The sequence below is a fragment of the Ambystoma mexicanum genome, chromosome 9 (assembly GCF_040938575.1).
Source record: "Ambystoma mexicanum isolate Mex_15411 chromosome 9, UKY_AmexF1_1, whole genome shotgun sequence".
Taxonomy (NCBI): domain Eukaryota; kingdom Metazoa; phylum Chordata; class Amphibia; order Caudata; family Ambystomatidae; genus Ambystoma; species Ambystoma mexicanum.
Window position 1 is genome coordinate 550,255,928 of NC_090931.1, and position 26,258 is coordinate 550,282,185.

Here is a 26,258-nt window from a genome sequence, read left to right on the forward strand (position 1 = left end):
GACTGGTCTCTGTTATTAAGCACGTTATAAAAGAGTAATCAATTTTTAATCATTAATTCCTTGCAGTGAGAGGACAAAGCTGCAGGGCTTTGTTTCTCCATTAAGCTGGCAGCACAAGAGACACAAGCGTGGGAAATGGGGGCGGGCTAAAGAGACGTTTTGTAACCTCTCAGCTGGGAGACTCAGTCCAGAGGGAAAAAATAGAAAGGGATTGTCCTGGCGAACCAGGTGAACGAAACAGTAGCCAATGGGAGGGGTAGAATCGACAGAACGAGAGGCGCTATAAAAGGGATCAACCAGTAGAGGAAAGTGTGGGTTGTTCAGGTGAAGTCAAGGGGAGAGGAGGTGAACCAATAGTCCAGGCTGTGGAAGGACGGTTGAGGGGAGCATGAAGGAGACTAAGAGAAAACGCGTTAAAGGTGAGGTATTGGTTGGTGAAAGAAAGTGGTACTTGTTAGAGTGCTTATATGGTGAGTGAGGTAAGTGACTTAAGGTAAGTGGAAGACTATATGAGTAAGTGAGAGTGAGTGAAAAGGGTGACTGGGAGAGCAAAAGAAGGTTGAATGCATGAGGGAGAGGAATGGAGAGGAGAGAGTAGTGGAGAGGGGAGAGAGCACTGGAGAGCAGAGAGGAGTAGAGCCTAGTGGGGAGTGGTAGAAAGTGGAGGGGAGTGTAGAGTAATAGCAGAGGAGAAAAGACAGCAGTGGGTAGTTGACAGTAGCAGGGAGAGATGATGGGAGAGAGAGAAAGAGTCGGAGCTAGAAGGGGAGTAGGCGGGAGTTATGTGAACAGCAGAGGGACAGCGGGGTAGGAGAGTAGAAAGAGAGAGGGAGATAGAGAAAGAAAGAGGAGAGTAGAGAGTAAAGTGGGAGGAGGTGAGAGTAAAAGAGCAGGAGGAAGTAAAAGGACATCAGGGACATGAATATGAGAGCGCAAATGAGGAAGACCGAGCGAGAACTGAGCCGTTGGAAGGCACCATTTCTGACTTAAGATACATGCATCTGTGGGCAGTCAGAATAGGTTTCACCTGGAAGAACCCGAGAGGCAGTGAGAGAGAAAAGCCTTAAGCCTTAAGGCCCTGACTGTAGTTAGCATCCTTGACAGTAGGGGTTAGGGATCTCTAGTTGCCAACATTAGGGATAGGGAAGTCTGGGTTAACGAGGTGGAATGGTCATGGGAGACGAGAGTGGTGCGATCATTAGTGGGTCCTACTATCCCCACACTCCAAGATTTACCAGTCTCAGTTGAATATTGTGGAATTGACCATCTCTTGAATTACTGATGTTTTAAGGCCATCTGTGACATTTGCTCAACCCCATGTACCTTTCCACTTGTTCGTCTGTTCATCAATATACTAACAGTTCTATCATCTCACTTTTCTCCCATTTCCTTTCCCTCACAGACCACAGGTTACATTAACTTAGTTGCGGGCAATATAGGACACTACCCAGACAAGCTCTGACACCATATGACCACTGTAGTGGTGAAGGGTGCAGTATAAAGGCTTATTAACAAAATATACCATTCCTCACAGCTAAATATCAGGGTTTCCGACAAGTTCACCAGACCACTAGTAGTAAACCTGGTGGAGCAGCCACACCAAACTCTCAGGAAGGGAGCAGGATGGTTAAAGGTACTGCATAACACTTTTTAACATACAATAAGGGAATGTTATGCTATGCTAAAAATCGTTTATACTGTGCCAAATCACCACCAGTGGTCTCAAAGTGTAGAGGCTTACATCAAAGAACAAGTTACTTAGCCGTGGTAATGTTATTTTGACTGGATGTTCCTCCCATATATTCCTCATCTTTGATATTCAAGTCTGCTTACAACTTGCTTCAGAATTTATTTTCATAGGGGCGAGCATCGAATCTTGGTCCTCGACGGTCTACGAAACGTCCCTTGTTACTTCAACGCTGGTATATAGAGCATGCGCACTGACTGTTACCTCAGTTCTTAGTTTTTTCCTCCTTTAATTAGCATGCTGTCTCATAGGAGGAGATAGTATTGACGTTGCGCGAAAGGAAGTTGTAAGACACGTACATTCTAGGCAAGAGGGGATGGATGGGAGGGCGATGAGGAATACGTGGGAGGAACATCCAATCAAAACAACATTACCACGGGTAAGTAACTTGTTCTTCGAATGGATTGTGGCCTCCCACGTATTCCTCATCTTTGATAGACTCCCAAAGCAGTTTGAGTTAGGCGGAGTGTGCCAAGAATGTACTTATTTGTTAATATTGTGGAGGACAGCTTTGCCAAATTTGGCTTCCTAACCTAAAAAATATCTACACAGTACAATTTACTAAATGTATGAAGGGACTTCCATGTTGCCGCTCTGCAAATGTCCCTTACTGGTACTCCTCTTCCTAGAGCCGAGGAAGCAGCCGCCCCTCTAGTGGAATGCGCTCTCAGAACTTCGGGCGAATCCTTACCTGCCAACAATTAACACTCAAGCTATACACATAATAATCCTCTAGAGATGATTTGCTTTGTGAATGCTAAGCCTAATCTTTGACCAGCATAACCAATGAAAAGCTGATAATCGTGGTGAATTCTTGCAGTTCATGCAATATAAAAACTTAGGACGCTTTTCGGGACCAGGCGATTTAGTCTCTCTTCGTCCTTTGATGGATGAGGAGGAGGATAAAAAGATGGTAGTGCAATATGTTGTGCCAAAGGAAATTCTGACTACTTTTGGCAGAAAAGATGACTTAACCCTTAAAACGAGAGAAAGACATGAAAGGTTGTTTGGAAGATAGAGCCTGTAGCTCACTTACCGTACGGGCAGATGTGATGGCTAATAAAAAGGCAGTTTTTATGGTGATCATCCTTAAAGGGTACGAATGCAAGGGCTCAAAAGGAGCTCCCATAAGACATCTTAGTACAAGATTTAGGTGCCATGATGGCACGATGAAGGAGTAGGCGGAAAAAAATGTGTTAAGCCTTTCAGAAACTGTATCACAATCGGCACTTTGAAGTATGATCCCTCATCCGGAGATCTTTTGGAAATTGATGAGGCCGCTAAATAGCCCTTCACTGTGGCCGCTTGCAACCCAGAATGGGTCAAGTGAAGTAAGAAAGACAAAACCTGGGGAAGTTTACATGAGCAAGGATCTAGTTTCTTTTCCCTGCACAAGCGGCGAAATCTATCCAACGGCAGCGGTACAGGGATTAAGTTGCTGGTCTTCTTGCCGAAAGCAACACTTCCATTACGCCTTCCGGAAGGTCCCAATCTTTATATCTCACCCTTTCAGACACTAGGCATGAAGGTTCAAAGAATGCAACCTTCTTCATGCGATAGTAGGTCCTCTCCTTGCGGAAGATGAATTGGAGGGCAGATGGCCATCTCTAGATGGTCCAGGTACCACGTTCTGCTGCCCAATCCGGAGCAATCGGGAACATAGTTTTCCCGAACTTCCTCAACCTGCGTATTACGTGAGGAATGACAGAGACTGGTGGAAATGCATACAGGAGGGAAAATTCCCAGTCCACTTCGAATGCGTCCCATAGAGCTCCTCTTTGGGGAAATTGCCTGGAGCAGAACAGCTTGCACATCCGGTTGACACTGGTCACAAACAGATCCACTTGAGGGGTTCCCCAAAGGGCAAAGATCTGTTGAAAGACTTCATGAGCTAGTTTCCACTCATGGGAAAATGTGCTCTGCCTGCTCATAGCGTCCGATGCCGTGTGTTTTCTCCGGCTAGATGAACTACCAGAAGAGTTATTATTTTTCTTAGTAACCAGAACCAGAGCTGCATTGCCTCTCGGCACAGGGGCAGTGACCCTATGCCACCTCTCTTGTTGAGGTAATGCATGGCCACTGTGTTGTCTGTCATTATCAGGACACTTTTCCCCGTATTGAGGGCAGGAAGACCATCAGAGCTAGTCTGATTGCCCTTAGCTTCAAAAAGGTTGATATGGAGTATGTACTCCGACTGAGACCATTGTCCGCTTATTGAAAGATCTTTCATATGCGCTCCCCATCCTGTGAGGGAGGCAACTGTCACAACGGTCTCTTCCGGCCATGGTTGCCAAAAAGGTTATCCTTTCATCACATTCTCTCGGCTGGCCCACCACAGGAGATCCTGGGTGACCTTTGTCGGGTCCTGGAGGAGGACCCGTCATTCTGCTGGAGAATTCAGACCACTGGGATCTGAGAGCCCACTGAAGGGATCTCATTCTCAGACGGGCTCCTGGCACCAGGAAAATGCAGGCTCCCATGAGGCCGAGCAACCTTAGGAAGTTGTAGGCCGAAAGCCAGTGGGCACTCTGATATCTTTGGACCATCTGCAAAAGATGTGGAGTCCTTAACTCAGGTTGCAAAGCCAGGACTGCTCCAATTAATTGAAGCTTCGGAGAAGGCGTCAAATGGGACTTCTTGAATTTCAGGGAGAAGCCCAGTTCATGGAGGAAGTGGCAGGTGTGGCTCAGATGACTGACACTGTTCTGGAGAAACAGCTCTGAACAACCAGTTGTCCAGGTAGGGGTAAATATGAATCCCCCTCCCTCCCTAAACTTGCTGCCACCACTGCCATGAGCTAAGATGTGCCCGAATGGCAGAACTCAAAACTGATAATGAGAACCGCCAATCTTAGGTACTTTCTGTGCTTCTGATGTATCGGCACATGAAAGTAAGCATCCTGAAGGTCCAATGACACCAACAAATCCATGAGTCGAAAGGCCTGAAGGATCTGCGAAAGAGTACCCATCTTGAACTTGTCCTTCCAGACGAACTTGTTCAAGCATTTCAAGTACAAGATGGGTTGCACCCTTCTGTCCTTCTTGGGTATTAGAAAGTAAGGAGAGTTCCAACCTCGGTTCCTCTCAGCTATAGGTACCAATTCTATCGCACCTTTCTCCAATAGGGTGAGAATTTCCTGTTGGAGGAGTAGATCTGGAACCAAGGTTGATCTTGCTCTTGGGCGGCAATCGGGAGGTCTTTGTAGGAATGGGAGACAGTAACCGTCTGCTACTGTTTGTAGCACCCATGCATCCGAAGTTATGCTTCGCCAACTCCGGACATGCTAAGACAGTCTGCCTCGTAACACAGATTTGTGGGTGAGGAGTCATTTTGCTGTTCCACCTGCAGCTGAGGGTAACTCTGCGGGTGTTGAACGGGGAGTCCTTTCTCCTCTACCTATTCCACGAAAGGGTTTTCTTTTACCTCTTTGTGAAAACTGACCTCTTCCTCTAGATACAGAGGAATAGAAACGAACTACCTCTCCATCCTTGACCTGTGAATTGAGGTTGTCTTTTTGCTGCCCCTAACGATTTTGCTGCAGCCCTAGAAGCTTGCTGTTTTTCCAGACTGCTATCGGCCTTCTCACCAAACAGAGAGGTAACGTCAAATGGCATGTCTAGCAGTCATGCCTGGACGTCTGCCGAAAATCCAGATTTTCTTAGCCAAGACATGCGTCTAAGTACTGTTCTGGCATCCAAGGCTCTACTGACCGAGTCCACTGTATACAGATTAGATTGTAGAGATTGCCTCATGGCATCTCTGCCATCTTTTATCAGGCTTAAAGAGTCTTCTCTCTCTCTTCTCCCTTCGGTATATGATCTGCTGCCAGAGTGGCCACACCGCAAAGGGTGTGTGTATTTTGCTAATTCACTGGTAGCAGTGGTAGATTTTAGCGCCATACTTCCTGCACTAAATACTCTACCCAGAGAAACAACCCTCCTATCTTCTTCATCTGTCAGAGCAGAAGGATAGGCTGCAGCTTTCGAAGAAGCTGTTGCTGCTTTAACCACTAAGCTTTCTGGTGTTGGGTGCCTGTTCAAAATGGAGGGTTTATGGAAGCAGTCTTGTATTATTTTGTTAATACTTTATTAACAGATGGAACAGAATCTGGTTTAGCCAGTTCTCCATTACTCTTACTCTCAAGGCTGCATGAAATGGCAATACAGCTTCTCTAACTTGCCCACTGTCTATGATATCAGCGAGGTCATCAGTCTCCACAACAGCTGCAAGTCTGGACCTTCCCAGATATTCAGCTACCTTACCAATTACTGCCCTGTAAGAGGGATCAGTATAACCAGATATTTAAGGATTACCAAACTCTATCTCTGGTGATGTTTCCCAGCTACTTGTTTCCTTTAATGTTTCCACAAGATTCTGCATTTTGGATTTGTCTGAGATTAATTCCTCTGTAACATTTGGTGTTTCATATTCATACCCAAAAGGGGGCTGATCATCTTCTTCAAAGATTGAACCCATTCTCTTAAAGAAATAAGATCTAGGAATGGGTTGGACCAATTTAGCATCATTAGGTATAGACTTTACAGCCTTTGAGAGCAAAGAATGCTCCGACAAAGTTGTTTGTAGGAGTCGTAGGCTTCAACGACTTGTTCGAAACTGTCGATGAATGTGTCGACAATTTAAGTTGTTTCGAAGGCTCGATATGTATTACATGCCTCGAAGGTTCAGGCAATTAACATAAATGTTTCCATACCTTCAAAGAAGGTTTCAATGTCGTTAGTGAATGTTTCGAGGGAACAGATACAGGCTTCTTGTGTGTCATGGAAGATTCCTTCGACTTATGTCGAGGAATCCCTCTTCCCGGGCTCTGAGGCGCGCAAGAAGGGGACACACGCAACTCCCTACCGGTCTCGATAGACGCTCAGGGGTGGCCATTTTTCTCGGACTCCTTTAGAGGAACACTCGGAGGAGCGTGCTTTTTAATAACGTCTAACATTTTTAAATGGAAGTTTTCTAACTCCGCTGGAGTCGACTTCTTTTTTGGAAAAGAAACTCTTTCTGAAGAGGAATACATAGACGATGAGGATCTGTGATGCTGTTTCTTACCCTTCTTATGGGAAGAGGACGAGCGTCGGGAAACGGACCTCGAACGTCTATGTTTAGAACGTTTTTTTTTTACAGGAGAGACATCTCTCGAGTCAGAGGATGATTTCGTTTTTGAAGGGGTAAGGGCCGGGGATTTGGGGGAGGGCTTACCTGCATCGAGTTTCCCCTTCCTTTCCCGTAAGGACTGTACAGTCATCGATTGACACGAGCCACAGTCGTCAACCTTGTGGCCTGACTGCAAACACCACAGACAAACGCAGTGAGGCTCTGTGATTCTTGGCCCCACAGTCTGAACACGTCTTGAAGCCTGTCTTCGATGTGAAAACCATATTGAAGTAAACGCATTTGAAATCGCTGAGGCAAGTAGCTCCGAAACACGCAGCAATGCGGAAAAAAAGGAACTGAGTTAACAGTCAGCTGGCGTGCTCTATATACCAGTATCGACTTCATGAGGGAGACTACAGAGACCGTCGAGGACCAAGATTCGACGCTGCATGACGCTCGAGCCTTTGAAAAAGAAAATTTCCGAAGCAAGTTGCAAGCAGACTTAAATATCAAAGATGAGTAATATGTGGGAGGATACAATCCATTTGAAGTTGGTGTTTTGTGTGCCCTCCAGGGGTATCCAGACTGTAGTCTGCGAAGAAAAGGAAAACGGGTGTGAAGCAGTAGGGGAAGGAGGTTACAGATAAAACAAACATGATGTTCAAATGGAGATGAGGAAGGTAAAAGGAAGAAGGATAGTGGCTGTGATTACACGGGTGCAGTTTGATCCAGCCAAAATAGATCACAGATCAGGACTGCAGAAATTTGAAGGGTAAATTCTGATATGTCTGAAGGAGAATGTGCAATTTATGTGAGAGAAGTTTCAGAGAGATAAACGGGCATTACTAAAAGTAGTGTGTGTTTGTGTGATGTCCACACAATATATCAGTTTCAATTCAGCTTAATCTTAATGCAAAAGGAAAATGGCATTGCAGGTTCCAGGTTAATTAAATGTCAAATAGAGTTCTATTTAGTGTTTCACATGGGAAACCTTTATTTTGAAAACACATTTTTTGTGCAGATTTCAGGAACCTCCATGGGCGCAGCCATGGCGCTGAGCTTTGCAAATACATATATGGCCAATCTAGAGGCCTAGCTAGAGGAGGATTTGTTTTGAATGACATAACATGAAAAAACCATTCAAAGTGTTTATACAGATTCATTGATGATATTTTCAGGATTTGGAAAGGAACTTTGAATGAATTAAACCTGTTCTTTGAATTCATGAATCAACTTGCTCCACAAATTGAGTTCACAAAACAGCACAAGTAAACTTCAGTTTCTTGACGCTGAACTGTATGTGAAGGATCACAAATTGGAAACTACAGTATATACCAAATCAACAGACAGAAATAGTATTTTAATGGCTACAAGCTTTCATCCGAAACGCACAATTGGAAGTACACCATACAGCCAATTTTTACGGTAAAAGAGAATCATATCTGAAGACCAAGAGCTTACTGATAAATCAGCAGACCTGTAAAACAAATTTGCAGAAAGAGGTTACCCTGAAGTTACAAGATTAGGCGCTAAAGAAAAGGCGGCAGCAGTGAATAGAGAAACAGCATTGATGCCTGCTCGGAAATTGAAAGAAGAAAAGTTAGTTTATGTAACAATTTATTCTCAGCAGATTTAAAAAAAAATCCAAAGAATCATTAAAAAGAATTGGGATATTTTGAAAACTGATCAGATATTAGCCCAGTTATTTGAACAATAATCTACTTTTGCATATAGAAAAAGCAAGTCTGTAAGGGACTATCTGGTTCGGGCAGAATTTGTAGATAATACATCACAGAAAACATTGTTTAAGGAACATTATCCTGTAACAATTGTCAGAATTGTCATAATATAATAAAAGGCAATTATATTAATCATTCATATAGTGGCAAAAAAATTTAACTGAGTCATACCACAACCTTCGATTCTTCTAAGGTAATCTATGGAATTGAATGCCCGTGTGGCTTCTTTTATGTTGGCTTAACCACAAGGAAAGTTAAAATAAAGGTGGACAGAGCATAAATCCAATATATCCACACATCAAGTAAATTCAACAGTTGCACAACATTTTGATACTGCTAAACACACTAGCATAGATGAGATTTGTTATATGAAATGCCTCAAAAGAGGGGGGTGATACAATCAATTGACTTAATCAAAAATGAGATATTCTGGATAGAGCGCCTTGACGTTTTGAATCCAAGTGGTACGAACCTTGAATTTGACCTGTCATGCTTTTTGGGAACAGTGTGCTATGTATTTGAGTATCCATAGATGGGGTGTGAACATAAGATGATGATTTCCCAATTAATCTCTTGGAGACGATAGCAAACAATGATAAATTGAAATGTAATCTCTAAAAGTTGGTATCAATTTGAAAACATTTATTTTATTTGAAGATCACACGATGTTGACTATATGAGCCCCTGGGAGGTTCGTATTAATTCTTGCCAAATCAAATGAGCCGAATTTGTCAATGAATTTGTTGCATGTTATTATTTTCCATGACTTTAACCACATCAGATTGATAAACCATTAATAGATGTGGTATTTACTGTAATGGACAGTGACATAAGCAAATGGATTTAGTTCCTCGAGACCTATGTAAATCAAATTATGGATTAGCCCAATGGAAATATCACACAGAACTTGCTTGTATGAAATAACATTTTAATTAGATGTTGTTAGGTATTTCAAGGTAGACACATTTCTGATGTGGACATGAATAATAGACATATGCCCATCTAATGTTGAAGTGAATTATTTCATTTTGAGTTTTTGTCAAAGGATCACATTATTGGAGATATACCTAATTGAGCAAGAAATGTTCCAGGCATTCATGCATCATCTGGTGAGGGACAGTGCATGTATACTTTTTCCGAAAGAGCAACACATTTAAAGATGGCCGCCACAGGTCACATGACTTGGGTCTTCCATTACATTATGCAGACGCAGGACAGGAGATATGTGTACACAGCCCTCTCACGATTCCTGTGTGAGCGTTAAAGGGATGAAAGACGGTATGTTTACATCATACATCACGTAACACTACGCTGGTGCAGGCCGGCAGGCTGTCTTTACAGCCGATTCCCAATTTCTGTGTCACGCGTTAGTAGTACAATGTTAATACTCTACACCACAATCGATTACTGAGTTAGTGTTACGCTTACTAGCGAATGGCGTGTCAGAGAGATCTTGGCTTTAAAAGGCAAAGTATTGTGCAGCTACACTTCCTTAAGATTGCAACACATTTGTCTAATGACCGCCGTGTAACAATAAGAAATTTGATATATCTTGTGACTAGTAAGCTTCATGTAACGTTACAGGTTATCAGAAGTGTATTTTGCATAATGACGGTACAGGACCGAGGGCTGGTTTTACAGGCATCCCTCTGTTCCTGTGCCGTGCGTCAATATTGCAACAATGGTAATTCAGTAACAAAACTAAATAGGTAAGCATTGAAAGATGAAGAGAATCAGCTGTAAACATTAAACCATATTAAGGACATTATGCCCATTTTGTTTGCAGATGAGATCAATGAATTGAAGGTGGCTGATGTATTGTTGCCATAGCGATCCAGAGAAACAGCTGTTATTGGAATATACAAGGAAGATATGAGGTTAGTTTGCTCTATACAGTTACCCTTTATTACAAGCGTCCAGCTGATGTTTAAAATCAGAAGAATAAATATACATGATGATGTATATTCCTTTTTCAGCTCCAGCATTGAAGTACTTATTGCGATACTTTAAAGACACAGGTTAGTGCCTCTTTTATTTAATTTACTCTAAATAAGGAATATAGATATTGGTTGAAAATGTGACCCTTTATCTTCTACCTTTTATTCCATCAGATATTGAAAAGGATAACACTCACACCTGAAGAAGGGGCGCTCCCCCTCGAAACGCATAGTGTTCAACTTATAGAGGAATTTCTTAAATCAATGATATACCATCTCTATTGGTGCTTTATTACCCTCATATAAGTTTAGGAGTGTTATCTAACATGGTTAGAAACATTATGGTGTTTGAAGACAATTAATAGAGTGTCACAATAATGAATCCATTAGATTATTATGATTAGTTTTTCTGTGCTTCTTTTTTGCTTTTTTTTAAATCAAATTGTTGGTGTTGAATATGACCTTCACTGGAATTGTGATGGAATGAACATCTTTTGATCCATATGAATTGATTTGACATGATCACATATGAAAAATACATTTGTGGGCAATAATTACATTTCCTTTGTGGAATGTACCAGGGGTAGTTACCCCAGTGGAATGACTATGTCACTTGTCAATTTCTTGACAGGCGGTTTTTTGTAAGCATTCTCCAGCAACCCAATAGTAAAGTAGAAACGATGGGCAATAAGGAACGTTGATGTTTGACCTGGAACTTTACCCTTTTGAGTTGTGCTGAGAACCTTGCTACTTGCTGGCATTTCAATATGGAACTTTATTTGTGTACCATGGAAAGGGATTGAGACCCGGGGAAGGAAGCCCATCCTTCAGGTAAAGGTCCCACCGATAACTGGAACTGTGGTCCATTGTCCAGAAAAAGGGAGTAATTTTTCTGAACCAAAATGATCCACTACCTCTTTAGTTTAGTTACAAGTAAAAGGTTCAAAAGCAGGGTTTTGACACAGGACGGTGGACTCTTGAATAACATATACATCCTGAATGAGTCCTTAGTATTTTAGTTGAGGTAGGGAAACCCCTTTTAGAGTTAGGGGGTGGTAGGTTTTCTCTTTATTTTTTAAGACAATAAAAGTTTATGCCAACAACCATGCCACCTGTGTGTCAGTCTCCTCCTTCTGCATCCTTTCAAGGGGTAAGGAATTATTAAAAGGCCCTGTTGCGACAGTTGTTTACCTGGTCTGGCCTAAAGGATAAGAAAAACGGGACTCTAGAGAGATTCAACAATGTTCACATGGCTAGAGTAGAGGTTTGTTTCAGGGGGTAAGAACAAGTAGTAATGGATACAAATTAGAAAGCTGTTAGTCAAGTGACCAGAGTTTTACCTAAGCCAAATGGGAAGTAGCTGCGCTTAATACATTATTGGACTTATGCAGTGTTGCAGCTTAAACGATTAAAGTGGATAGACAAATGGGACTATTAAACTTCATCCTGAGATAAGTTGAAGATGAAGGAAGGATGCGGTCGGGAGGAAATGACATGGGAGAAGGTGTGTTAAAAGGAACTGTGGCAGAGAGGAATAATGATATTCTAGTTACTGCATACACTATGCAGTGCCATACAGTGAGACACTTCCTGCTGGAGAGATACGCCGAGATGGCGATGAAAGGAGATGATGATGATGATCTTGGTGTCATCAGAAAAGAAGTTATAACAGTAGCCATAGGCGGCAGTGCAATCAGTGAGGTCAGGGATGTAAATAAAACAGATAAGAATGTATAGGACAGATCACTGAGGTTCGGACACAAGTAGAGGGAGGTTTCAACTGGGAGCATCATTAAATAAAGTACAAGTCATCCGAACCTGGAAGGATCTACACCAGACAATTGGTGCCATGAAAAAGTGGCAATGACGCCAAGAGAACATGGTTGGCTGTGGAATCTAGAGGTCGACCAGAGGCAGCATAGAGTTCAGGAGATTCAGTATGAAGGAAAGATGGTTTTGGTAGCCCGTAGAAAGTTCAACAAGACATTGCATAGTGATGGTAACACCTGAGGATGAATACTTAAATTAGGGTTCATATGGGGTTTATTAGTAAATATGAAAATTAGACTGGGAGATAGATGCTTGTTTTACATACAACGTATTCAAAAGCTCTGCTACTGTTGCGCGCAGTCATTCTGAGCCCATGGCACCAGTTACCAAATATGTCCTAGCATAAAACAATCACTGCCCAAAAAATAGGAAATAAGGTCTTACCAGTCAGAAAAACCAATATGTCGCCAGCCATTTCATTCAGATGAATATCCATCGTCACCTTCACAGTCTGCAATTAGCAAAGTCAACATAAGCAGGGATATTATATGCAGTGAGGGCTGTTACAAATAAGCAAACAGCTGTAAAAGGAGCACATCAATCTGGGGCATTAACACAACTATATATGCGATTTGGATTACGAAACAAAATGTGAATACATTTCCCATCTCTTGAAGCCCATTTAAAAATAATATCAGATTTTAAAAATGTTATATAGCCCTTCATGCCAGATTTCTCCCCCTGTAAAAATGGCTATTATTATTACCCAATTAGTGGCACTTAATATATAGACCTCGGAAGGATGAAAGACAAGTCAGTCCTTCCAGGATTCCAACTTGCCAATTGGAGGTTTGCCCCATGTCAGATGTGAGTGCTTAACCTGAGTGATACCCAAATAGTGGAAAAAATAAATATTCATAGCTAAAAAGCCCTTAATTTGAAAACTAATATGTAGAAGAGGGACTCCAAATATGACAATGTTATTGTGATGAAATCCTATTCTGGCCAAGAGAGATACCAGTGTAAGAGAAGGCTTTTATGCATAATATCGACAGTTCATCCCTGTTCTTTTAAAACCATCAAGGATCCCACTGGCTCCTGACCGACTTTTGCAACCACTCCTTCACCACTGGAGTCTTCCCACTCCCACCTGAAGCACTCCCTTGTGCACCCTCTTCTTAAGAAACCCTGTGCCGACGGGTCCAATCTCCATCACTCCCTTCCTGGGCAAACTCCTGGAAAAGCTGGCCATCTCCAAGCTCAATCTTCACACTGAATCTGTTGATTGCCTCCATGATCATCAGTCTGGCTTCAGAGTGACCAGAAGCACGGGAACTGTTCTCCTGAACATCCGTGAAGACCTGCTCTCCAACCTTGATTCCAACACCCCCTGTGTGCTCATCTTACTTGATATCTCTTCTGCCTTTGACACAGTCAACCATGCCATCCTGCTCAACCGTCTCTGTGATAACCTGGGGATCACTGGTCTGGCCCTGGCTTGGCTGACTTCTTTCCACTCTGATCGATCCTCGCAGGTTCAACTTGGGTCCTTCATTTCCTCTATCTCTACCTGTGGTGTCCCCCAGGGGTCTAACCTCTCTCCCTGGGTGTTGAACCAATACCTGGCACTTCTTGCCCACTGCATTGCAGCGCTCTGCCCCAACTTCCAGTGCTATGCGGATGACACTCAGCTCATTTTCAAGCTACCCACTGCCACCTCTTCTCTCTCTCTTATCTCTGACTGTCTGTCCGCCATCCAGGAATGGTGTGCCGTGAATGAATTTGGCCTTAATGCCAGTACGACCGAGATTCTCCTCATTGGCACACCTGCTCCCTCCGTTCCGGTCAGGCTCTGGACGGCCTCTCTTGGCCCTATTCCTGCTCCCACCTGTGAGGCTAAAAACCTCAGGGTCATCTTCGACTCCACACTCTCCTTCTCTCCTCACATCTCTGACGTCTCTCAGAAGTCACACTATCAGCTGCACTCTTCAGAGGTACTCTTCCCTTCCTCTCCTTCCCCTAGAAGCACAATATCTCCAGAGCTCTGGTTCTCTCTAGGCTGGACTATTGCAACAGCCTCTTCCTAAATCTGCCTGCTTCTACCCTTCGCCCTCAGCAACTCATCCAGAACAGGACTGCGTGACTTGTCCTTGGCCTCAAGCCCAGGGATCGTATCTCTCTAGGACTGAAGTCTCTGCACTGGCTCCCAGTGGCTGCGAGGATTAAGTTCAAAACCCTCTGCATTGTCCACAAGACCTTCTGGGGCCTCGGGCCTCATTACCTTCAACTCTCTCTTCCTAAATATCTTCCTTCTCGAGCTCTTCTCTCATCCACCTCAAACTCCCTCAGGGTCAGTCGCTTCTCCAAGCAACGAGTTTGTGGTAGATCTCTTTCTTCGGCTGGGGCCTCCCTCTGGAACAGCCTCCCTGAAACTTGAAGAGAATCATCTCCGGTACCGGAAGCACCTCAAAACCTCTCTCTTTGCTTCTGCTTTCTCTCCTCCTCTCCACTGCTGACTTCATGGCTGATACTGAAACTGAACTGGTTAGCTGGCCACCCTCTGATCTCGGGCCCATGTCCCCTCCCTCGCCACTCGCACACTTGCACTGCCTTCCTGGCAAACCCCGCACTTGAGGACTGTTTTTGTATCCCTACAGTCCCACTAACAGCACTTCACACCTGATGTCTGCACTTCCCTTGCACTTGCCACCTGCTGGCCGTACTTCTTACTTATTGTTATTTATTATACTGTCCCATGTACTGCACTGTCCCCTCCCCCTGCCCCCCGCCCTTTCCGCCTTTCCCCTTCCCATGAACTTGCGCAATCTGAATGACACCTGGCATAGTAGGATCGAAGTCTATATTCCCTCCGTTCACCCTCCTTGCCTCGTGGCGCCTTGAAACACTTGTGTATAGGTGCGTTATAAATGCCATATCATTATATCAAAACTTGGCAATTATGTGTTTCCATCATGAAATTTAAACTGGCCAAAAGTAGATGATAGAACACATTAGCATGGGTTTGGTAACATGGACCAAGGCAAGGCTATAGTCTAATTTCCAAGAAATGTTTTTATAAAAACTTAAACTTTACTAAAATTACAAATAATTAATCAAAGCATATGACTATAGGATGATGGCAGAGAATGCTAGACCATGGGCCTGCTTAGTCCGTTTGAACGTAGGGAGCTGAGGGCAAGCGGCCAGCTGACTGGCTGACTTCTCGGCTAGAAACCTGGCTGAAGTACTTTGGCCAGTACAGGTGTGAGACAGTTTGGCACGTAGTGCTCATCATGTGTTAAATGAAGATAGAACTGCTTCAATTATTTATTTCCAGGGGGGGTTTTATTCAAGGTGAGAGGAATAGCGCATGACTACCATAGGTGTAGTAAGCTGAATTTTGCTTACTGAATTATGCCCTCATGTCTTTTGGCTTTTTTGGGGTAACAGATTCAAATGGATAAGCCGGCCAAGTGGGCGCAAGGTTCCTTGTTCCGTTGGGCCAGATATCTTAGGAAGTGGCAGCTGGAGATTTGTGTCAATGGAGAGGTGCAGACATTTGCCAGTAAAGGACACAAACCAAACCAATGGGGTTTGGGAGATTGGGCCACCAAGAAATGTCTTCAAATAATGGGATAACATGTGTATTTTAAAATATACTTTGTGTGGCACAACTGGTTTTGTAGCCAACACAAAAAACAAAAAAACAACAATAGATTCCAGATGACCAACAGTATACAAGAGCATTTTCCAATGCATTTTGACAATGCTTCTGGCAACAATATATACCAACTTTGCCGCTCTTCGGGCACAGTCATGTTAGCTGTGATAATATTGCCAGTATTGATAATATAACATAACGTAGTCATGCTAGCTGCACCAATATATGACACTATAAGAACACACCTGTGTTGGCCTTGCCCAATACTGTCATATTGTCACTCTAAGGACATTATTCATGCTGGATCAGGCAATATATGCCAATACTGCCATTAATCACACAGACATGTTGGCTTTTTCCCAATAATGACAGTAGTGTCAGAATCACATCTGGCTACGGCACCATTCAAACCCTCCCCCTAGCTGCTTCCCTGCTTACGTCATGTCCTCAACTGCACATTCGTCATTTGGAATGGCTAAGAAAGCAAAGAGCCACACAAAGGAATACGTAATAATATGATTTACAAAATGCATTCTGTTTGCACATAAAACTCCATCTACAGCAATACGTTTTTTCAAACACATGTTAACATCGGGAGAAGCAAAGAAGAGTTAAATGAACCTTTTTCTGCCACATTCAAGATCAATAGTAAGATTTTTCCGCTACCACATGTTACTCCAACTCAATGGGCCTCATTACGAGTATGGAGGTAGCCATGCCGCGGCTACCCCCATACCGGGCACCGGGTCCGGGTTCCAGGAATGAGTAATTACCGGGCCATTCCGACCTTGGAGGGCCCGGTAGTTCCCTTTCCTGGAACCCGGACCATCCCCATTCCCATTTGAGCCCTCATAGGGCTCAATGGGAATGGGGAGGATGCTAACAACGGGCCCGTTATTGACGGGCCCGTTGTTAGCACATCCTGGTCTGCTAGCGGGTCCCACTAAGGACACCTGGTTTTACCAGACGTCCTTAGCGGGACCCGCAAGCAGACCTCGTAATGAGGCGGTAGAGGGTTAACGGCGCCGGCAGCTCTCTTACGTTTAAGTGTAGCTAGGTCAAAGTCATACCAGGAATTGCATTTGGCTTTGGACTTCAAACAGATCCTCATGACAGGGGCAAGAGCATCAAAAGTGTCAGAAATTGAAGAGCAGAGCAGAGACAGGGCTTTGTCAGGATGTGAGACAGCCAGAGATGGAGGGGAGGAAGGGGGGAGAGAGAAAGTGGCAGCAAAAGCCTCAACTGACACACGCTTCATGGGCCGGATGTCCGAGAAGGTAGGTGGCAGTGTTGGGGTAGGCTTGGCTTGGGGGGAAGAGAGGGAGAGATGAGAGGAGAGGAGGGAGTGATCGCTCCAGGAGAGAGGAGTGGTCAGAGGGATGGAGAGGGGGAGATCAGAGGAGATCAAAACATCGAGTGTGTGCCCTGCAGAGTGAGTCGGGGGCAGAGGGGAGGATGGACAGGGAGAGGGAGTCACAGAGGTTACGGAAGAGTACAGAGGAGGAACAAGGAGAGTCTAAATGTATATTGAGGTCACCGAGGAGGAGGATTTGAGTGGTAGAGGTCAGGAGGGAGGAGGAGAGGTCCGCCCACTCAGAGAGAAATGAGGTAATTTGACCAGGAGGCCGGTAGATGGTACCCACAGTAAGAGAATGGGTAGGCGAGAGAGAAAGACAACAGACAAGGCATTCAAAAGAGGAGTAGGTCTGAGTGGGAATGATAGAGGCAGGAATCCACTCAGGAAAGATCAGGGCTACCCCCGCCCACCGGACCGGGAGGATCTGGGTGCAGAGATGATCTTGTAGCCATCAGGCAGGAGAGTGTCAAAGCTTGTGACAGGGCTGGCCGTGAACCATGTCTCAGTAAGACCAAGGACATCAAGGTCTAGTTCTTTAAGGAGGTGGCAGATGTCAGAGGAGTGTTTGACAGCAGAGCGAGAGTTGAGAGTGGCAATATGAAGAAGGCTGCTAGCCTTAAAGACCTTCTGGGGAGGGCTACAAATCAGAGGTGTGCCCTGCGGAGGAGAAAGAGCCCTAGGAGGTGCAGAGGAGGAGGAGGAGGAGAGAGAGAGAGAGGGCAAGGTAGCCGAGGGGGAGAGGAGAGGACAGCAGGAGATAAGAGGAAATTGATGAGGCGAGGGAAGCGCCTATCAAAGAGGAGGAGATTGGCCTGAGTGCCTTGGACCATGACAGTGCCATTTAGGTAGACATTAATGATGACTTTAGAGGAGTCGAAGGAAGTCATGAGAACTTTCCAGCGAGTGCCACCGTTAATGGAAGAGGAGGAGATAGGACAGAGCACAGAGATCATATGAGGAGTCCATAGATCTGGCGAAGAAACGACAAAGAGGATGTCGGTGAGGGTCTGTCTGGAGGAAGTATTGGAGTAGGTGTCGGCGATAGGAAGATCAGGGTTAGAGGGCAAGATATCCTTTTTGAACTTCTTCCTACCAGACTTAGTGAGAAGGGAAGGATAGTCAATGGAGAAGCAGTTGGAAAAGATAGGAGAAACAGAAAGTGCCATGGGGGTGGAAGTATGGAGAAACTGGGGGGGCTAAGGCAGGTAGGTGTGGGATAAAAGAGAGTGGTGAGGTCACTGGGCTGGCAAGTTACAGAGAAGCATCAGTATACAAGCAAAATACAGAGAATTTCGCAATGGGCAGCAAGATTTGACTTTTTAGCACAAAGCAAACACAGCAAGATTTGACTTTTTAGCACAACACAAAAACAGCAAGATTTGACTTTTCAATCTTGGATTCAGATGTTAGCAAAGGGTTTTAGGAAGCACTGCGCACCAGGATGACAACATGGGAGTACCAAGCAGAAAGAACAGTGATAGTCAAAGGTGGTAGGAGTGAGTCCATAAGGAGGGAACTAACCCATAGTTCTGGAGAAGGCAAAGTCAAGGCAGTCCGGATTTCTTAGAGGAGTAAGGTGGTAGCATCATTGTGATGAAGGTGCAGGAAAGGACCCCAATTAGCATTCCAGAAGCAGACAGGGAGCAGACAGGGGCCTTAGAAGTGGGCCTTTGCTGAGAGGGCTGGCTAAAGCCGGCCGGTCCCTGATTGGATGCAAGAAAACACTCAGCAACCAATGGGAGTGCTGCACAGGGAGAGGTGGTTCAGCACAGCCTGCCTACACAACAAAGAAAACCATGGCGGCCATCTTGGAAAGGCCAAAAACCAGTCAAATAAGCAGGCAATAGTGGGAAAACTTGTGCTTTCAAAATAGCAAGGCAGCTGCAGGTATTAAGTCATTCTTAGTCAAGTTACAATGGCCCAAATGGTGCTGCATCTTTCGGCAAAACTTTATTTAACTAATACTTTGCCATCCCTAAAAAGGTCACCCAGATACTCATACATAGTCTCCAACCGCTCATTCGCCGTCTCTTGGGGTGGTCAAGCCTCCTCCACCTTCCCACTGAACTATGGTGTTCCCCAAGGTTCCGTCCTCGGACCCTTCGTATTCTCTCTCTATACTTCACTTCTCGCTCCTTTCATCTCCTCTTTTGGAATTTCTCACCATTTCTATGCCGATGACACTCAACTGTTCCTCTGCTTCTCTTCCTTCACCCCTGACCTTCATCTTAAACTCTCCTCCTGTCTCACTGCCATTAAAAACTGGATATCATCGCATTTTCTCTCTCTCATTACGGACAAAACTGAAGTCCTTTTCTTCCCTTCCAACACACTTCCTCCTCCCTCCCCCCTTCTTCCATTCTTTTCCCCCCAGCCGATCTTCCCATTTCCGCACATTCGAGGAATCTAGGAATCTACTTTGACTCTTCCCAGTCCTTCACTTACCACATTTCCCTCACTACTCGCTCTTGCTGCTATCACCTCTTTAATATTCATAAAGTCCGTTCTTCTCTTACTTTTCATGCTACTAAACTCTTAATCTCTTCCCTCATCTTTTCTCATCTTTTCTACTGTTCTTCTATCTTTTTCGGTCTCCCCTCTTCCCATCTCGCCCCCCTTAAATCCCTTTACCACTATGCCGTCTGTACCCGCTGTCTTCTCTCTCCCTATGATTCCATCTCCAATTCACTTGCCAACCTACGCTGGCTTCACTTCCACTCCCAATTTAAATACCACTTGCTTTGTCTTGTTTTTAAATCTCTTCATGACCTTGCCGCTCCTTACCTCTCCTCTCTTTCTATGCCCCTTCTCGCACTCTACTGATCATTTTTTACTCTCTGTTCCCCCCCTCCCTGTGCCTCCTCTCGTTTCCGCTCCTTCCAACTCCTTGCCCCCCTACATTGGAACTCGCTCCCTTTCTCTATCCCTTCCATCTCCACCTATTCCACCTTTCGTTCCTCCTTAAAAATACTCCTTCACCCCTCCCTGATTTCTCTCCCCTTCCTCCTCTTCTTTCTCCTCACCACTCCAACTTCTTGTTCCTTTATCTCTTCCTGTCTCCCCCCTTTTACTTCCACCCTCCCTTCTATTCTCTCTACTCCCTCTCCCCTTTCCCTTTCCTCCTTCCCATACCTCTCCTCTTCTCTTCCTTCCCAAATGCAAATTGTTCTACATGCTGTTTTTCTGGTTTGAATCATGTATATTTTATTGTTTCTATGTTCCATGTTTAATGTATTTTGGTTGTTATGCTGTAAAGCGCTTTAGTGTAAAGCGCTATATAAATAATAAAATACAAAATACAAAATACAAATACAAGGTGTTCTGTGCAGGACTTAAACACTTTTGATAAAAAGCCAAAGTAGTCTACTGGTGAAGAGCCTTAAGAGAATGTAACCTTAACTCAAACCGGATGGCATCAGTCTGTATTGCGTTAGGAATGCGCGATACACTTCTCCATATCAAACCTTCCAAGGATCCTAGGAATTCCAGAACCCAATCTTGATGGAGCTCCACCCCATAAATGAGCTTCGATATTTATTAACTTGATTGATGCTATGTGTATATTTAGTTATTTTTCTTTAAAGTGGCAAGTGTCTGGCTCACCGATTCTTGGCTCCATTGTATTTACTTTTTTCCGCTTTAAATTGTATTGGTGCCAGTGGAGCTTGTTTTTTGCAGGGACGTCATTTGGGGGGCCACTGAGCTCTCCCTTGATACCCCTAAAAACATTATTTTTTTATTTAATTTTTTTAATTGAAGCTCCTGGGCTGTGGGCTCTTTGTTTCTGGAGAGGCTGGTTTTCTTGTTCAGGCCTCTAAAATAAAAGAGGGTGTTCCACAAGTGTAACACGTTGCACCAGACCTGGAGATGAACTGGCCTGCTGTTAAATCTCAGTTACCAGTTTAATGGTGTCCACTAGAGAGTGTAATTTGCTTTCTTACTTTCAGAACATCCAGACATTTAATTGCTCATGTTACTATGGATGGTAAGATAGCTCAGTGGGTTGAGCACTTGCTGGTGCAATGTGTGTGTGTGGTCTGCAGGTTTGAATCCCGGCAAGGTCAACTCAGCCCTTTCATTCTTCTGAGGTTGATAAATAAGTACCAACACAGGTTGGGTGATATTGTATGCATATTTGTTCTATATAAAGCGCTTAAGCCTAAGTGCTATATAATAACACATCATTATCATTTGGCCTTGGACGTCTGCTTGCATTCATGCTAATTTGCATTCACGCTAATTTGGTAATATGGCCTATACACACTGATATTTACGATACATATGGTGATCCGTTCTTGTATGAAATGTATATCACATTACAGTGATATCTTAAGCATATTTTCCATAGTGTTATTAGGAACAATGCTATGTGATGTCACTTCCTGTTTTGTCAAGGGGTGAAAGATTGTGTTCCATTGCTTTTCGTGATGTCACTTAGCAGGCGGGGTCAAATGACATCACTTCCTGTGATGTCATCAGAGGTCAAGGGTCATGTGAGGTCACTTCCGTTACTCCTGGCATTTTGGTGAATTATGTCCCTGGTTTTTTGGCTGATTAGTGCACAAGTTTGCAGCTGTCCTGGAGTTGTGCTGATTAGGAACGTTGACAGAATTCTATGTTGCAAAAATAATTTACTACTAAATGTCAACTTGGAGTAAGCCTGTGTCTGCTTCCTTACAAGAATGTCAGCAAACACGCCATCCATAGGCCGTTTTAGTGGCCGCCGCTGTTAGCAGCAGCAATGCACCTCTACCGGAGTCCATGGTCAAATGGGGAGGAGGGTTTCAGGAAAGTGGGCAGGATGAATTGGGGTTGTGGGGAGGTATCGCAAGTGATGTTCGGCAGGGGGAGGGCTGCAAAGCCACTTAAAGTGTTGTGTACAATCAGACCTACCTTTTTGGGTGCTGAGAGCATTTCTTTAAAATGCCATCCCACCCTAAAGCAGGTACGGTAAATAGCAATGTGGTACCTTGGTTTCTGTTTAAGCTACTTGTAACAATGTGTGTCTCTTTGTTCTCCTACCATAGGACCATTGCAGTGGTGTAACGGGGTGCATCCAATAAGAACGACGGGCTCCCGCGCCCTACGAAGGAGGGCCCCTCGGCGGGTGCCCCCCTTAGTGCCGACTGCCTCACGCGGCACAGGGGCAAGAGAAGTCGGGAGGGGATGGGGGGGTGTGAGCCAAGCATTACTCCACCCAGAAGGGGGAGGTGAGGGGGTGGTTGATGTCTTCTCCCGCGCGCCCATTGGCGCTATAAAAACACCTGGACAAGGGTCGCGGGGTCTCTCTTTGCCGGCTCCTCGCCAACGTTGCAGTCACAAGTCCAAAGTTGCAGGCCAGTTCCAGCCGAGTCGGGTTTCCAGGAAGGTCGTCTTTCCAGGCGGTGGTTGTTCCAGGCGTGGCACAAAGGAGCGAGCGGCGGCGGTAGGACTTGGGCGGTAGAACAGAAGCGGATTTCGGTTCGAGCCGGGACACAAGGTAAATGCGGGCAGGAGCAAGGAAGAACTAGGGGGTGGGCATCGGCGACGCATGGTGGCTTAGGAGGGGCTGGCGGCCGTGTTGGAGGGGGGGGGCGTTATATTCGCGCACACCACGTGGTGAATATTTGGGGGGTTGGAAGTTAAATTACAGATGGGGCGCATAGTCGGGTGCGCCGGAAGTTGAGGATGAAGTTAAGGGCCGGCGGGGTAAACGCATGTCACGTGAGCAAAGGGCCACGGCATGGCACAGGGGGAAACCGGAGGCGGGCAGGAAGGGATCATGGTCGTTTGGTATGGTTCGACCCATAGTTGGAATCCACCTGAAGTCACGGGCCTCGCGGCCACGGGCACAGGACATCACCATTCGGCAAAACGGGCCGGATATTAGGACATTCAGGTTAATAATCCAAACACAGCAAAATGTTCCGATCCCTGCATGATTACTACGGCTCGCAAAGCAGCAGGCCCTCATTATGCACACACGTAAGAGGCCAAGCCTCGTATGGGCAGCGATTGCCAGGTTCAGTAGAAAGTGTGGAAATCGGCATGCATGGGAAAGTTAGGTGGGATAGTAGTGCATGATGTTTCCATGCCATAGTGGTTTTCCAAGTTTTGTTCACCAAGAGGATTGGTGGTGCATTCCCTCAGCGAGGGAGCTGCGCATTTCTACGGCTCCGGTTTAATAGGAACGATATTGGAGTAATCCTATGCATGGGCTTGCTAATGGTGGTCACGCGCAGCAAAGTAGAGAGTTGGAGCACCAGGACACATAGTGTAAGGGATGTCTAATGGGATCGCCCGGGAGGGGCAAATCGGTTACTGTAGGGCAGGGGGTCGTTAAGGCTTTATTATGAGGGGGAGGTGCGCGGTATGCTAAACGTACATAGGCAACGCAGACACGCGAAACGGCCTTGGCTTCCAGGAAGGGGGTTAATGCAGAGCAGGGTGCTGTGCGGGAAAGGGTCGCACAGGTTAAATTTAGTCCCGAAGCTTAAGCGGGGAGGGCTCTCGTTTCTCTTATATACAGTGGCTATTAGCGTGGGGAATCCAGGAGGCGCGGCAAGGACACACCTATAGTTGTATTGGCAAAATATACCGGCCATTGTAAGGCACGTGAGTGCGGGCAAACAACTACATGGTTCGGTCTGGGATGGGCGAGGGCGCGGGCCGGTGCACCCCTCGTGGGCAATGGCGTCGGGCTGAGGGGCCAAGTTTTTAGCCGACGGACGGTCGCGCACTCTGTCGGGGGAAAAGTTGTTCCAACTATGACCAGGGGGCCAGGTCATAGCCACAAGGGTTTCAAGCATTTTAAAGGTGTGGATTGTGCTAGACTGTGTGGGTCGTGGCAGCGCTTTTGGGAAAGTTATTGCTTACCGGGCATGGGCGGCCTCCGTCCTACGGGACATGGTGGGCATATATTACATGCGGGAAATAAGTCAGTTTTGGGTTTGCAGACAAAATGAACAGTGTTAATGGCCGCCGCGCCACGTGGCTTTATTTTTGAAAATGTGCACGCACAGCATTTCCAAGGCGTTTGTGATTAAATATTGTTGCATATCTAGTGGGCAGAATGAGTCATTTGCGAATGGCTTTGTGGGCGGGTGGCATCGCTCTTGGGGTAATGTGATTTGCTTGCCGGCCACGGCATAACTCATTCAAGCACAAGTGGTTGTTGGGTGAGCAGTTATGGGTCGCCACAGGTTGAAACGGTGTGAAGGGGCTTTCTGGGTTGGTGGAAGGGTCGGAGTTAGGGATATTGCGCCTGCCCGCATGTTTACCTGGGGGTGGGCGGTGCAACAATAGTAGTTAGCCACGTGGCAAGGCAGAGGTTTGGGGCATTGGGACTAGAGTTAATGCATGTTTAATGGGTTGCCATATTCAGGTACTGTATCGCAGAGTTACGTTTGAAGGTATGATTGGGAGGGTGGGGGGCTCGGAAGGCAAACTTAAATCCCAGCAGAGGGGCCATAGAAGGAAGGGATGGGTAACAACCATATTGCATGCAGACGGTGTTTCAGGAGGGTAACGTGGCCATCGGGTGTGGATGGACACTTGGCTCTTGGGGGTGGGGTGGGCGGGAGGGGGGTGTTGCAAGGTTATTATTAAAGAATGATGGCAAGGTTGGCGGTTACCAGGAGGCAGTCGCTTTACTGCCAGACTGGCCTAGGTAGGCGTTCGCGCTCAACGGAGGGTGCATGGGTGGAGGTTTGAAGGGTGGTTTGAATTCAGTGCGGGCGGGGGTTAAGTTGTGGCGTGCGCTATGGGGTGGTGAATTTGATGTTGATGAACTTGTGCATAGGTGGGTACACAAAGTGAAATGCCTGGGGTAGGCTTGTTGCTGTGGGAAAAGTAAACTGTTAATATGCAGGAATGGAGGGGTGACATGGCGCAGGGTGCGTCATCATTGTTGTCATATTTCTGTGCTCTGGGCAATGGTTGTGTTTTCGAAGTTTTAATTCAGTGCGGGCGGGGGTTAAGTTTTGGCGCGGGTGAAGGGGTGAATTTTGCTGTAGATGAACTTGCGCATAGGTGGGGTACACAAAGGGAAATGTGTCACCCCTCATGGGGTGCGGGAAGGCGTTTTGCATCACGTGCAACAGTAGTACAAAAGCAATAAGGCCCGCCAAGGGGCTACAAGGCAAAAGGCAGGACGGTTGAGCGCTGGGGTCCGTTGGTGCGCTTCTGGCCATGGTGGGGGGGGGTTTGGATACCCAAGGGGCATGGTGGCAGTGGCCACAGCGCCGACCATTAGGGTTAATTTGCCTTCAATCTACAGTGGGATGGTCGCGTTCCAAATGTTTTGTTGCATAAGGGGGGGGGGGTGGGATTTCATACATAGGGATCGTGCTGTTTATAGTAGGCTTTGTGTTCATTCGGTAATACCTTTCGTTGGCATTGCAGATCCAATGTACTTAACAGGCACTTAGTCAAAAACGCAGCATGGCAGTTGCACTTAGCATGAAGAGGTGGAGCGTTGGTCAGTAAAAATGAGCAATTTAAAGGAAAGGTATTATGCAAACAGCTAGTAGCCAAAAAATAGTAGCTGCTTTTGGGTTTCGTCACTTTCAGCAGAGCTCGCAGCCATCAATTTTGTCACGATCATCTTTATAGATGTGGCGGGGGGGCGCAAAAATACATTTTAAAAATTAAAAAACGGGCTGCATGGGGACCGACTGCGGGCGCATCGCAAATGGGTTTGTAACTGTTGAGCGCAGAGATCAGGGAGCACGGCCGCAAGGGGCCGGTGCGTGTTCGGTGTTTGTACATATAAAATCGTTTCTCTCTCTAATGATTCACCAAGGACATTCACTGCACAATCTTGCTTTTTCGCTACTTACCAGTGTCCCTTAAGGTTGGGAGTTTTTACAATGTTCACAGGGTTCAAGGAGTAAGATTAACCAACAACAGATACAGGAAGAGAGCGTTTGGTTAGAACAATCGGCAACTTGGGTACGCC

General features: G+C 45.5%; 1 protein-coding gene across 15 annotated transcripts in view; it reads right to left on the reverse strand.

The window, feature by feature from the left end:
- Nucleotides 1-26,258, reverse strand: part of DHX40 (DEAH-box helicase 40) — a 1,529,377-nt gene that overhangs the window by 913,588 nt on the left and 589,531 nt on the right. For all 15 annotated transcript variants that reach the window (XM_069615133.1, XM_069615132.1, XM_069615130.1 and 12 more), the window contains one exon: nt 12,747-12,813. In XM_069615133.1, coding sequence (XP_069471234.1) covers nt 12,747-12,813 — 67 coding nt within the window. The remainder of the gene's footprint in view (nt 1-12,746; nt 12,814-26,258) is intronic.